The sequence below is a fragment of the Phoenix dactylifera genome, chromosome 1 (assembly GCF_051530095.1).
Source record: "Phoenix dactylifera cultivar Ajwa chromosome 1, Ajwa_hap1_PhDact_Kaust_v1.1, whole genome shotgun sequence".
NCBI classification, from domain to species: Eukaryota; Viridiplantae; Streptophyta; class Magnoliopsida; order Arecales; family Arecaceae; genus Phoenix; species Phoenix dactylifera.
In genome coordinates, this window is record NC_143190.1 from 4,919,585 (window position 1) to 4,934,709 (window position 15,125).

General features: G+C 39.2%; 1 protein-coding gene across 1 annotated transcript; it reads left to right on the forward strand.

Annotated features, from left to right (window-relative positions):
* Positions 1 to 8,150: 8,150 nt before the first annotated feature.
* LOC103700873 (oligopeptide transporter 3-like) lies at positions 8,151 to 14,450 on the forward strand. The gene is made up of 6 exons (XM_008782769.5): positions 8,151 to 8,832; positions 10,675 to 10,772; positions 11,357 to 11,926; positions 12,742 to 12,997; positions 13,237 to 13,419; positions 13,514 to 14,450. Exons 1-6 carry the CDS (start codon positions 8,347 to 8,349, stop codon positions 14,126 to 14,128), a joined length of 2,208 nt encoding a protein of 735 aa, XP_008780991.2. The 5' UTR covers positions 8,151 to 8,346; the 3' UTR covers positions 14,129 to 14,450.
* The last annotated feature ends 675 nt before the right edge of the window (positions 14,451 to 15,125 follow it).

Consider the following 15,125-nt stretch of genomic DNA (forward strand, 5'->3'; position numbering starts at 1 on the left):
GTGGAAGAGTGTTAAAAATCAATATCCTGTTATGTCTGCAATTGCACGCAATATTTTAGCTGTGCTGATGTCCACAGTAGCATCGGAATCCGCTTTTAGTGCAGGTCGGCGTGTTCTTGACGAAAAGAGAAGTAGGATGACTGGCGAAACGGTTGAGATGCTTCTCTGCTTCAAAGATTGGTTGGATGCTGAGGCGAGACTTCAAGATAAAGGTGGACATAATACAATATCCTCTGATGATGATGATACAAACACTACTGAATAGTGAATACTGAATCACTGATGATTAGTAAGATTTCTTAATTTTTTATAATTGTACATTTTTATTTTTTTAATTGTTAAAGTGAGTCATCTCTATTTTTTCTTCTTTCTTATTGTATTCTGGAGGTCAGACCAAGGTCCAAAGTCCAAACCTCCCTTCATGTACCATTTTGATTTAAATTAATAAACTGGTAGGGGTCTATGCCAAACCCCCCACCATTAAGGTGGCTTTATATTAATAAATCCTTAGTTTTCAATATTTATTAGTTTATTAAAAAAAATATTTCCATTTATTTTAAGGGAGACGGGCCGTGCCTGGCCCGGCCCAGGCCCGGTTCAGGCCCTTATGGGCCGTTCCGGACTGGCTCGCGGGCCGTGCCCGGCCCAGGCCCTTATGGGCCGTGCCGGGCTGGCCCGCGGGCCGTGCCGTGCTTGGCCCGCGGGCCGTGCCAGCCCAGGCCCTAATGGGCCGTGCCGGGCTCGGCCCGCGGGCCAAAAAATGGCAACCCAGCACGGCCCCCTTTAATGGGCTGTGCCAGGCACGGCCCGGTACTGTAGCACGCGGGCCGTGCCAGGCACGGCCTGCTTCGTGCCGGGCCGTGCCGGGCCATGGGCGGCCCGGCCCAGTGCCCAACTCTATTCACAGATGATTGGGAGATAGGAGAGAGAAGATACTACTTCAATAATCCCTTCCATTTCTAATCTCCTTTTATTGTGGAGAAAATTGGAAAACTTTTTAGAAATTTGTAGGAGTTCTCGTAACTACATCAAGTAGTTATTACCATGTATATAATAACTGCAACATAAACCAGAGCTTGAATCGGACTTGGGCATACCCCTTCCAACATCCCTCACTCTCTCATGATGGGCATGACTATGCCTCTACATGCCAAATCGGGAAACCCATGAATACTGATAAATGGATCATAAGACTAGTGAATACACCTGCACTTAAGAGCTCCAAACTTCTAGAGTCCTTGTTATTATCTACAAATCATAGAATTCAAATAATAGTGGGAAGAAGGAACCATCTTCTATGCAAGATAAGGGAGCTTCTGCTAACAACAAATCTAAGAATGCAAATTTGTATGGTATGTATTGGATTCCAGTAATAATAATTGCCTAAATAAAAAGGTATATATTCTAGTGAAGATGGTGCAATCTTCGCCTCCGGTTGACTTATATGAACCTAAACTCTGATTCTATGACTGCCCTTATGAATATTAGTAATGGGAATTAGGGGGTGGAAGGTCTACATAATCTATAGGACAAATGCAAAAGATCTCCTATGAAATATGGAAGTCCCAAGTCTTCTAGTAGGGATATGGAAGTTTCTAATGATTCTAATGTTTTAATGGTTGTAGAGGAGCAATCAACAGCAAATCTTCAGAAAGTATTGAATCTACTTAATCATTCTCTATTTTTTCTTCCAAGCAAGCTATTTCTAATGTTGGTTTAAGTTATATGCCTATGGATAAACCTTTCTGGTTTCCAAAATCCTACTCACAAGATGGTTAGTACGATTATGCTACCTATTCTTCTCCAGTGAAATTGAAATCTAGTACCTCTTTCACAATTCATAGGTCTCTTTTCCACATGTTAGAGTATACTGTGGATCCAAACTAAGGATTCAAACATAACTTTATCATCTATTATTTTTCATAAGGAATTAAGGATTCAAACTGTAACAACCCAGGACCTCACCCCAAATGGCTAGCCGGAAGATATTATTTGGATTTTCTTGATTCTGTATAAGTACCCAAGATCTACCCAGCGAATAACCGATGTGGGACTAAACACACGCCCGCACGGATCTTCACATATTCCCCCCGTTCAAGCCCTAACGTCCTCGTTAGGCTAAGGATTCAAATCTATTCAATTCTAATCACAAACACCACGATTGGCCCGTGGTCAGCCCCAATGGATACGTACTGCAGTGTCCCCTACACCACATAGGTTATGGGCCGGATCCGCTCTGATATCATTTGTAACAATCCAGGACCTCACCCAAAATGGCTAGCCGGAAGATATTATTTGGATTCCTTGATTCTGTATAAATATTCAAGATCTACCCAGCGAATAATCGATATGGGACTAAACACACGCCCACATGGGTCCTCACACAAACTAAGGCCATTCAGATGGTGGAAGAGTCTCAAATAATTCAGATGAATGCTATGGCTCTGGGTGCATTTTCCTCCATTCGGCTTATACTTGGCTAACATCCCTCGATTGCTCATTCACATTCACTAAAGTTTCTCGACCTGTCCTTGCTGGAATATGTCATCCTGGACTAGGATGTCTTGGTGCTCACCCCTTTTTTTTAAAATAAAACCAATCGGCCAACTTTTAGTGATTCAATTCACTATTTTGGGAATAGTGTGTGATGTGCCATATGTTATTTAGTAGAAGACTGTACAATCACATGTTATTTAATATTTTAGCATTTGCGTAGATTGACAGCTTGGTTGCTAGTGTATAATATCTTAATGTCATGAACCAAGCACACAATAATCCAAATATAGATTGAAAGTTTAATTAAATGCAACTATATGGGAAGAATAGAACTGATTATATTTGTTACTCTATAAATTATTTGATATCTGAAAGGGATATATTCAGTGATTTAAGTTCAGAATTGATGTTTCTTTTTGGTACTAAACCGAAGTATGTTTATATCCTAAGAACTAGAGATAGAGATAATAGTTTGTGCATAATTATCATGTTTGTACTTAATCAATGGTAATCTTGTCTTGGGGTGATTAGTGTTGTGATAAGCCCTTCCCAAATTGTGAATGTAAGATTGCAAACGAGGTGTGCTCAAATCTATTCAGTACAAACGATCACAAGCCTTTTAGTGTTATTATGATCATTTGTGATGGATGACAGGTACTTACTGAGAGAGACACCTATCAGAGAATTGCAGCTTAATTGCCATTTCATTGGCATACATCATTTTGATTAGATGATGTGCGTTATATACTGTTAGGTCCTTTAATCCCACATCGGTTAAAAAGTTCTTTGAGCTTGGGCATATAAGACGGATGTCTTCAAATTATGTAGATGTATTTTGGGAGAAGGCAGAACCGGGAAGGAGTTAAGCTCGGCGCGTGCGGACTCTGGAACCGGACAATATCTAACAGGAGAACCCCGTATTCTTCCATTATGTGGTGCCACGTGGCGGCGCGCTTGATGGCCAAGCGTCCTGTGCAGGCAGGTCGTGATATTTGGTATCAGAACCGAGGGCGGCTCTGGTCCGATGGTGGGTAGAATATGAGGTCCCTTAATCCCACATCGGCTAGAGAGTCCTTTGAGCCTGAGCATATGAGATAGGTGTCTCCAAATTCTATAAACGTATTTTGGAGAAAAGCAAAACCGGAGAGGAGTTAAGCTCGGCATGTGCGCGCGCACGTGCGGACCCTGGAACTAGATAATATCTAGCAGGGGAGCCATGTGGCAACGCACTCGATGGCCACGTCTCCGCGCAGGCAGGTCGGGGCATATACTATATTTCAAAGATTGTTCGCAACTTCTAAATTTTTAATAACAGAAGGAAGTATAACAAACGGTTGTAACGCTATACGAAGGGTGGTGACCGAACTACTTAGAGCACCATGACAGTAAATAAGATGTGTGTTAGCCAAAATATTGGACCAAGGGACAGGGCGAAGACCAAATTTTCATGAATTATAGCCTGACATGCAGCATTGTATTAGGTTCTGTTAAATTAGGTTTATTTCCGTGTAACATTCATTATTATTATTATTATTATTAATTTCTAAAGCGGACATGTCAAACACATTCAATAAAGTAAAAAAATAAGACTTCATGAAATGTCCTAGATAAATCTGCATCCCGAGTTTACAACGTACCACTTGCGTGGTTGGTCGCATAAGCGGCTATCCAGTCCGCAGCAATGTTAGCCTCTCTAAACACATGCCTGACCTTAAGAGCCACTCCGTCTTCGCCCATCGACCAAATATCAGGTAGCAGGGGATGGTCCCCTCCTAGGGCACTCAGGCCCCACTGCAACATTCATTTTTTAGATAAACCAATAGGCTCTGTTAATACAAAATCCATGTACGTGCAGGAATGGTCACCATCATGATTTTGACAAATAATGTCTTATGAGCTCATGCAACCTATTTATTTAGGTTGGCGTGTTTTTATCTTTCATTTGTGCTTCTCAAGGTTTCTCCCCCATTGTTTAGGTCTAACTTCTTTATTGAATCCTGTGGGCGCGGTTTAGGCCCACCATGTAGTGGAAACAAATCAACAACCAGTGTTGACTGTTGTGGGAGACGGTGATCCCTGAGATTCCAGCAGTATAGATCACGCACATCACAAAAAGAGTAGATAAGCTTCAGACCAATTGATGATGACGTTGTTTTGGAGCATTTGGAAGTATTGAAACATATGGAATATTGTCTTAATACTTAAAGCGTGTTGGTTTTATCAAATGATTCATGCAATAAACTACCTGCATGAAGTCATTTTCTAAGCCAATTAAAGAGCTGGAAGAGCAAATAACATAATTGTTCTTATATATCAGTGGTCCACAGCTGCAGTGCTATTGCTTTCATTTACTTTATTTAAGAACAAGGTGGAGAAAAAAGTTTTACTTAGTAACAAGTTGTAGAGAGTAGCAGCATCTACTAAGAAAAAAAAATCTAACATAACTCACCAAATCAATTTAAAATTAAAAGCCTAATGTGCATATGTAACTAGGTATGATCTTCACCAGTAACTTAGTAATCTTTTTTTCGATATTATTTTTTAAAATAATTTTTCCACCAGCCAAATTAGTAAAATTTATTTTTTTTCTCATAATTTTTTTAATAAATAATTCTTAAAAATTATTAGATTACTTAATAATCTGATTACTCCAACCAAATAAATTATTAGTATGTCGTTCTGAATTATGAGAATTAATCATAAATCTTTTTGGGCTTATATAGGAGTTTCACTTGTTTTTATAAAAATAAAAATTAATAATACGGTTGGTGAGGTGCTTGTACGGGAATTGCGCATACGACCTTGGGTGGAGTCGGAAGTGTGTGGTACCGCCACATTTTTATCCGACCACCGATAAGGGACCAATCACTGGTCCCGTTACAAAGGTCGCCGTATTGCATCATTGGGCCCCACATCAGTGTCAACGGCGACCAGGCTCCGTAGTACCAACCACGTGTCCGTCTCATCTCCCCCACCCCCCGCACCACACCGCACGGCGTGACGTCGTGCCACGTGGATGCGACGTCCGTCCAGGCCAGAACTTACAAGTTACAACCACCTTTATCGCCCGCCACGTCGCTCGGGGACGTCACGGTGACGGCGTAGGCCGTCCAAGCGGCGTCTGTCGTTACGATGCTCCGCGGCGGATCGGAAACCAGGAGCACCGTGGGGCGGCCACGTGGCGCTACACGTCGTCTGAAGACCGGTGGACCCCATGCGTCCCGGTCCAAGGCAAGCGATCTCCGCGAGGCTGAACCCTTTCCATTTCCCAACGTCTCCCATCCATAGGGCGCGAAATTTACTAAACTAACCATTTAAATGACTGAAGTGCCCTTGTATGAATTGAGGAATATGATTGGATTTTGTATCCTGTTCATGATGGAAAATAGTTGGACTTTGCCGTTTGAAACCTTTGGTACTTTGCTTATAGATAAAGACTTGCACTGAGACGAATTTTGAACTTTGTGATATTGTTTGAGTGCCTGGACCTCAATATTACTTTAGCATCCAAGTTGTCATTGTAGGAAGCTTGTGATTTTTTTTTTATCCGTTTAGTTCAGACATCGAGATAGCCCAGTTCACAAGTACGAGAAGAGTAGCCGAATATGTCTTATTTTTGTCAATTTAATGGACATCTCAACTTGACATTGGCTATTGGGGATAGATGCTGGAGACCAAATCGATGGAAAATTAATTCAATGATAGATTTCAGGTGGGTCCCCTCTCTCTCTGTCTGTCTAAAGAAAAAATCTATGAAAAATATTGATGTGCTATGATTGCTTTCAGACGGAAAAGCATAACATTTTCACCCACAGGATGATAAATATCACTATTTTTTTTTTATATGAAGGAAGAAGAGTAAGAAGTCTGTTACAAAGAAGATGCCAAAGTCCTTGGGCACTCCCCACTGTGAAATTTATTTAATGCCCTGTGAAGAGTTGCATGGATTGAGTGGGACCTTCTCAGAAAAATCCGCAAGTTACCGTTCTCTCCAAATTTCTGAACAAATGGCTGCTGGAAGCTGATCCCCTGCCTTTCCATTCAACAAATGACGGTTCTTGCTTCTTCATTTTGTCCAAAGATCATGAAGATTGACGGCCAACCCCTCAGCTTCAGTTGGGTTTTTTAAGGTGGACCAGTTGCTTTCTGAAAGCAGGCACCTTATAAATTAATGGCTAGCTCAGAGGAATTGTCACACAGAGAACATCCACCATTAATACTCCAACCTTTTTTTTTTGTTGAAAATTTCTCAGTATGTAGTTTATTTCGTAATGCAAGCCCCAAGAAATACGCAAACTTATTTTATTTATTATACTTATTTTAATATAATTAGCAAAATGATTCATACTTTTGATTTTAGATATGCTCATTAGATGGAACTATATAATTGATAATTGGCTATTAATTTATGTTCTTCCTACTAGTGTCATTGGTAAAAATAACATTGCACAATAGAGGCTGTGTATAATTAGTGTTCTTCATAGCTTAGGATTGAATAGCTATGCATATAATAGGAGCAAAATCTCATGCATCTAGCATGGCAAAGCGGATTAGCTTTATCCTGGGTTTATAATTTTTGAGTTGATATACACAACAACTTGAGTGATTAAGGAGTTGCAACCATTCGACACAACTATTGTGTGGCTTTTTTCTCTCATAAGGTCTTATATTTATTTCATCTCTTTATTATTGCAAGACCCGATAAGCTCTCATTCATACGATTTATGTGTTTGTTTGTCCAAGATATTTCTTTGTTTGGCTATGACAAACAGATAACGAACGCTATCGAGTGAAATGCATACTAAGATGTATGTTTTGAAGTCCAACAAGTACATGTGTGTATTTATATATAGTTAGCACATATATGCATTCATACATATATGTCTATATGTGTGTATGCATATGTGTGCGCGCGCGTGGAAGAAAAAGGATATAGAAAATTTATTAAGGACAAGATAAGTTGGTGCAAATTGAGCTTTAGAATAGGAATATGAATGAGTGTCTCCTATTCCAGATTGGCATGAGTCCTATTTGCATTCTGATTTATGGAAGAAATAAGAATGCTCTAATCCTCCAAAACTGAATCACAACTCTCCTCTTGTATTCAAATCTCATTATGACTCCAATTCTAAATATGAATTAAATATGTCAGAAAATATAGTCATTCCGATTTTCATTCAAATCTATCACAATTCTGATTCCAAATTCAATCATGAATGAAATGCACCTTAAAATTTAACAAGATCATGAAATAAGATAAAGACAGGCCTCTCACTCGAGGCCATTGATATGGAATATCAACGGCTTTATCGATCACACCAGTTAATACCTTAAGCAAGTACTATGCTTGTGAAACGAGACCAATGAAGCTTCAATCATGTAATTCAAGACAAAACAACTTCCATAACCATGACAAACGAATAGTCCCGATTCAATCAAAAAAAAGGACAAATGAATAGTCCCTTTCAACCACTAAAAAGTGGCTGCTAACATGCGTCTTGCAAAGATTCTGATTCAAGATTGTGGCTGAGGCAAAACCAGTCATCACGTTCATTATCGGGTGAATGTGGGACTAAACCAATCAAAGAACGCACAGGGGCAATGTTGTCTTTCCAGGGTAGATTCCCCTCCCAAAGAACTGTGCCCATACTTTCCAGGGTGGATGCCCCTCCCAAAGTAATATCCTCCTCCCCCCACCTCCCCTTATTCCAGGCCTATAAATTTCTCCCCACCTCCTACCTTCCAAAAAGCAAAGAGAAAAATCTCAAGAGAGAGTGAGCAAGGGAGAGTGAGAGCCAGAGAGAAGAAGGAAAAAAAAGGCGCCACCTTTCCTAGGCTCGCAGCTCCCAAATGGCCTCCAAGGAAGACGCACCACCCCAATTTCCGCCGCCGGAGGAGCGGTGCCCGGTTGAGGAGGTGGCCCTGGTGGTGCCGGAGACCGATGACCCCTCCCTGCCAGTGATGACATTCCGGGCCTGGTTCCTGGGCCTCGCCTCCTGCACCATCCTCATCTTCCTCAACACCTTCTTCACCTACCGAACGCAGCCGCTCATCATCTCGGCGATTCTTATGCAGATCGCTGCTCTGCCCATGGGGCAGTTCATGGCGTCGGTGCTGCCCAACAAGGAGGTGAGGGTGCTGGGGAACTGGAGCTTCAATCTCAACCCCGGGCCCTTTAACATCAAGGAGCATGTGATCATCACCATCTTCGCCAATTGTGGGGTTTCCATCGGCGGCGGTGACGCCTACTCCATCGGCGCCATCACTGTTATGAAGGCCTATTACAAGCAGAGCTTGAGCTTCCTCTGTGCTCTCATCATTGTGCTCACAACACAGGTAAAAATGTCTTCCTTTAAATTCCCCTGTTCCAAAGTATGAAGTCTTTTTTTTTTCTTCTATTTTGGTACCCTTTTTCATATATACTCTTGCAAATATAATTATTACATATTTTCCCTCCAACAATTATTATTGCATATATATTTCTTAAATTTTCCTGTTTTTGTATGGATACTGCTTTCATTAAATTTTTGACTGACATAAATATTGATTTTAAATGTAAAGAACTCTGTTATCCTTTATCATGAATATCCTTAAAGATTTATATAAAGGTAGAGCCCTTTTTTTTCAATGCAAACTGTATGTTAAATTTTTTTTCAGGTATAAGAATAATAGTGTCAAGTAATACTCAAAATATTTATTTATTAACACTGTCAGCTGAAAATTTGAAGGGAGGGACATCCATGCTTGAGGTATATATATAAAGATATTTAAATTATAAGTATATAATAAGTTATGTTTGCAAGGGTATGTATCCCCCCCCCCCCCCAAAAAAAAAACTATTTAATTGATGTATTTAATGTTTTTTGTTTTGTTGTTGTTTAATAGCCCGTCATCATCCGTTTAAACTATGCGGTAGTTATAAAAATTATGAGATTTTTATCTATTTGTAATTAATTTTACTTTGTCTTGATGAAATGGATGGAAAGCTTGCTTTGTTTTCCCAAATAAGTAGAGTTCTTTTTTTATGGACTTTCGGTTTCTGTGAAGCATCTCGTGTAGATGACTGGGTAGTGGTGTTTGCAACTTTTCAAGTTGTCTATATCTGGTGCTCCCTTGTAAAGTTTCATGAGTTATTGTATTCTATACTCGAATTCGATACAAAGTATATCTAGAACCAAAAGCCTTATGTCTTAGATTTTTGCAGACTGCAGAGACTAGAGCTAGTTACTATATGGGCATCTTCATTCTTTAACTTCCAAAATCATTGTATAGGATTTTGTATTAGTTTGGTAAACTATCTAGCCATTTGAATGAAATTATGATTCTATTTCTGCAGATGGTGTTTATGAGTGAAATTTTGAGCATTCTATCTTTCTTGAAAACATAATGCATGGGTCCCTTCACATATTTTATTTCACTTTCCCGTCAGTGGTCCTAACCTCTCTCCCCCACCTTTTTGTTTATGGCTCAAAAGGTCCCAACCTCTTTTAGATGCTTCTTTCACTGGTAAAGTTTTTGCTTTTCTTTTTCAGCTTTTCTGGTTATTTTTTCCTTTTTGAATTGCTGCAAGGAATATGTTTTCATTGTTTTCTGCATTTTCTCTTTGTTCTTTTAAAGCATTTTTCGCCCTTCTCCTCTTTGTATAGGAAAAATTACGAATCTTGAAGGAAGAAGTGTGTGGTGCTTTCCTTAAATTTCTTTTCTTCTTCTTCCCTTCGGTGTTCCAAGTGCAGAAAATGATGTATAAGTAGTTCATCGCTCCGTGTCTACTTTCTTTCCATTGATTTAGAAAGATTGTAACACTAATTACCTTTAAAAATTAAGATCTTGTATACTGTTTCAATTTAAAAAGTTCTGTTTTTCTTTTAATGATAGAACGGAAAAGATGCAAATAATTGTAGATATACATGTAAGATCTGGTTGTCTTTGATTGTTGGATTTTTTTTCTCCTTTTTGTTAAGGATGTCAAATGTAATGGATGAAGCAAGCTAAAGTGTTTTTGTATTTTTTTTCCCCAAGCATTTCCATGTGATGATTTGGGACCTTTTTTTTGAGAGAGAGAGAGTTCAAAGATAGTTTGGTCATATTAAGATAAAGGCAAAGTTAGATATTTTTTAGTAACACTTTTTTTTTTTCTGGATTCCACTGTTAAGTTGGTTTCTAATTATTAATGTACAGATACTGGGTTATGGATGGGCTGGGATGCTTAGGAGGTACCTGGTGGAGCCTGTTGAGATGTGGTGGCCTTCTAACCTTGCCCAAGTTTCTCTCTTCAGGTCTGATTTTTTATTTTTATTTCCTTTTTTTCAAACAACATTAACTTTCATGTGTTTACTGCATGCCCAAATATTTGTTCTTATGATGTTTCTAATTATTGTGATAGAATTACTAAATTTAATCTAAAAGTCTTTCTGTTTTGAACTTCTTAATTTGAAAAGAAAGCCAAAAAAAGAAAGATATATTTATAAAAGAAGGAATATTTTGACTTCTGGAATGTTTGTTAGAAACCACAAATCCTTGTAAGGCTTATCCTTCTAATGAAAGGTTGCAAATGACAAGATTTGCTGTGATTGCTTTTCTTTCTGAGTTTCCATGTTTCCTATTTCAGGACTAGAAAAAAGAACAGAATATTTGCATCGTTTGTTGATGGTCACAAATGGGTTTTCTGAACTGCTCAGTAGGCCCATGGAATATGGAATAATTTTCTGAAGAATATGAATAAGACAAAGAATGTCGCATTCTATCATATTTAGATAAGGAACACATTCCTAATTATATATAATATCATAACTTGGTTCTTTCATGTTGCGAATGTTTCCAAGATGATTCTCAATTTCTCATGGTCAAATTTATGTTGCAGAGCTTTACATGAAAAGGACTCGAGATCGAAAGGGCTAACCAGGATGCAGTTCTTCCTTGTATTCCTTGTTGCAAGCTTCGCCTATTATGCCTTGCCTGGCTATCTCTTCCCTATATTAACATTCTTCTCATGGGTCTGTTGGGTGTGGCCTCATAGTATCACTGCTCAGCAGATTGGATCAGGTTATCATGGCCTTGGAGTTGGTGCCTTCACACTAGACTGGGCTGGGATCTCTGCTTACCATGGCAGCCCCCTGGTGACTCCATGGTTCTCCATTCTCAACACAGCTGCCGGTTTCATCATGTTCATCTACATTATCATGCCTTTGTGTTATTGGAAATTTAACACCTTCGACGCCCGGAAGTTTCCCATATTTTCAAATCAACTCTTCACTTCTACAGGGCAGAAATATGATACTACAAAGATATTGACACCCCATTATGATCTCAATATAGCTGCATATGAAAGTTATGGAAAACTCTACCTCAGCCCTCTCTTTGCAATCTCCATTGGATCAGGATTTGCAAGGTTTACAGCAACTATTGTGCATGTTCTTCTGTTTCATGGCAGGTAGGGCTTGAACCTGCTTACTTAATTTGTCTTTTATTGATTGTGTGTTGCTTGATATAGTTTTCTCCCATCCTCTTTTTTTTTTCTTCATATTTTTAATTACTTATTATACAAATAGTCTTCTCTCATTTGCCTGAATACATCTAATTATTAATTAGAAATGCTCCTTTTTTTTAAATAGTATGGTTTAGTGATTGCTATCTCCCTTAAAAAACATGCTCCTGTTTTCTAAAACATTTGGAGTCTCATTTGGGTTATTATTGTTATTGATCCTTCACATTAGTCAAGGCACTCAAGCGGCAGACTGGACTATATTAATGGGCAGCATCCTATCTCATTATATTTCATTGCATGGTTTCTTATTTAAACCCTTCATCTAATATTTAATTTAGAGCTTTGTTTACACCCGTTTCCTCTTCTCCCCGATCATATTAAGTTGTACTTTTAAGTATTCACAAATTTGGAAGTTGCCCATATTGGCAGTCTGACAAAATTGAAAGCCTTGCATATTAAATGAGCTTTGGTTCTAACATTTACAATTTAGACAAGTAGTTTCTTTCTTTAGCATCCATTTTGTTTCTTATTAGCATTGGAAGATCTAGTGAATTTGACCTATTTGTCTTATAAACATATATTTGTAAGCATGGTTTTTTAATTTTTATCATTCTTGTTTCTTGCTGATGTCAGATATGAAACTATATTATTAATTTCCTAAACACTTGAAAGTTGGAGCAAAGAGTAATGTCATTGTGAAAGACTGATCAGCACAAATCTTTCTTATAGGCAATGATGTGCTAATTACTTTTCTCGTGTAGAGATATATGGAAGCAGAGCAAATCCGCAATGAACTCGATGAAGCTAGACATCCATGCTAAGCTGATGAAGAACTACAAACAGGTTCCTCAGTGGTGGTTTCTCATTCTACTAGCAGGAAGTATCATTCTCTCACTTGTGATGTCATTTGTGTGGAAAGAGGATGTGCAACTTCCTTGGTGGGGCATGATATTTGCTTTCGGATTGGCCTGGTTTGTGACTCTTCCCATTGGAGTCATTCAAGCAACCACGAATCAGGTAAACAATCTCTCTTAGTTCAATGGTTCAGAATAATAGCAGAATAATAGTATTACTAAAAAGTTTGAAGTTTATAAAGCCGGATATGTTGCAATATGACATTCTGACTTCCAAAATAATCCTTTCATGCTCACTAATTTTGATCACCAAAAATCATGCTTAAACCTGGGTTAAAATTCAATGACAAGCATGAGATCAAATACTAACAACCGTCATCATTTTTATTCATGATGCTTCAGCAACCTGGATACGATATTATAGCACAGTTCATGATTGGATACGTGCTTCCTGGAAAGCCCATTGCTAACCTGCTCTTCAAGATATACGGGCGAATAAGCACCATCCATGCCCTTTCCTTCCTCTCTGACCTCAAACTCGGACATTACATGAAGATTCCACCTAGGTGCATGTACACTGCTCAGGTAAAGGCGTAATCCTTGCCTCACATTGTAACTTAGTCTTCTTCGTGCTTCTACATATGGTGTTGATATCTGGAGTTCAATCTCTTTTCTCCAGCTTGTGGGAACTGTGGTTGCTGGAATCATGAACCTTGCAGTGGCATGGTGGATGCTAGAAAGCATTGACAACATCTGCGATGTTGAAGCACTGCACCCTGATAGCCCATGGACTTGCCCGAAATATCGAGTGACTTTTGATGCTTCAGTAATATGGGGCCTCATAGGACCCAGCCGCCTCTTCGGGCATGGCGGTTTATATCGGAATTTAGTGTGGTTGTTCCTCATTGGAGCATTCTTGCCTGTCCCTGTGTGGGTACTAAGCAAGATATTTCCAGAGAAGGAGTGGATTCCTCTGATCAACATACCGGTCATCTCTTATGGTTTTGCGGGAATGCCTCCGGCGACCCCGACCAACATAGCGAGCTGGCTCATCACCGGGACCATCTTCAACTACTTTGTTTTCCGATACAGGAAGAGGTGGTGGCAGAAGTACAACTATGTACTATCAGCAGCATTGGATGCTGGTACAGCATTCATGGGGGTGCTTCTGTTCTTTGTTCTCCAGAATGAGAACAGGAATTTGAGTTGGTGGGGCACAGACCTTGACCACTGCCCGCTGGCTTCGTGCCCCACTGAGCCAGGAATTTCAGTTAAGGGATGTCCAGTCTTCTAGATGATTAGGCTGACTTCACTTTGTTTATGTACTGAATATGTATAGTTCAGAAAAACATGCATGTCCTTGATGCTTGGATGACCATGATCTTCTAGTTTACCAAATGATTGATAAATTAATGGAGAGAAGAAAATAGTGGCCTTTCTGACGGGGCTTGATGAAAAGTTCTATGAAGATCTCGAAGGTCTCGGTTCATGAATTGTCGGGATATTAGTTTTTCCTTCATCCTCTGGTGGAAGCTAGCTAAACAGTACCTGTATTATTGGATAAATTCATGAACTCTAATATATGATGGGGTGGAAGTGCATCCATGCTAGCACAATTTTTGTTCCTTTATTAGCTTCATCATGTAGATTTTTCTAAAGAGTAGACAACTTTGTTTTTTTTTTTTGGTTGGGGTTACAAGTAGTCATCTGTATTGGTATGTGAACTTCAGAGATTTGGAGACTCAAATTTGCACTTGCCAGAGGTGAGTTCGCTTGAAAAGCCTTCCACTATTTAAGAAGCAAAATAGATATGGCATGCACATATTATGACAGATTGAGTTACCCAAGCAAAGCATTTCCTGGAACCTATCCCCAAGGCAATGTGTTGTACCATCCAGATTTCATGTGGTAGTGGGATGCTTCTCATGTGGTGGTGGGATTTAGGAGAAAAGGGTTTGGGGTTCAGGTCCTTCTTCAGTTTGTTCAACTATTTTGTTTTAGATTTTAGTCTAGTTTAGTATTTTTTTAAACAAATATATTTTTTTTTTATTGCTCATATGTGACTTGCAGGTGGACAGTTAACTCTGATTAAGGAGCAGTGGGTTGAGCTGGTTGTAGAATATTTTAATTTGAAATTTTGATGTGGCAATTTTTCATTGTTTTGATCTACAGCCTGCGTGGTAGACTAAGTCTACCCAAGATTTTTCTTTGATACTAGACTGTAAAATCCTAGCTCAGGGACTCTCGATTGCACCCCTATAGAACCAAGAGAGAAATAGAAGAGAGACAAA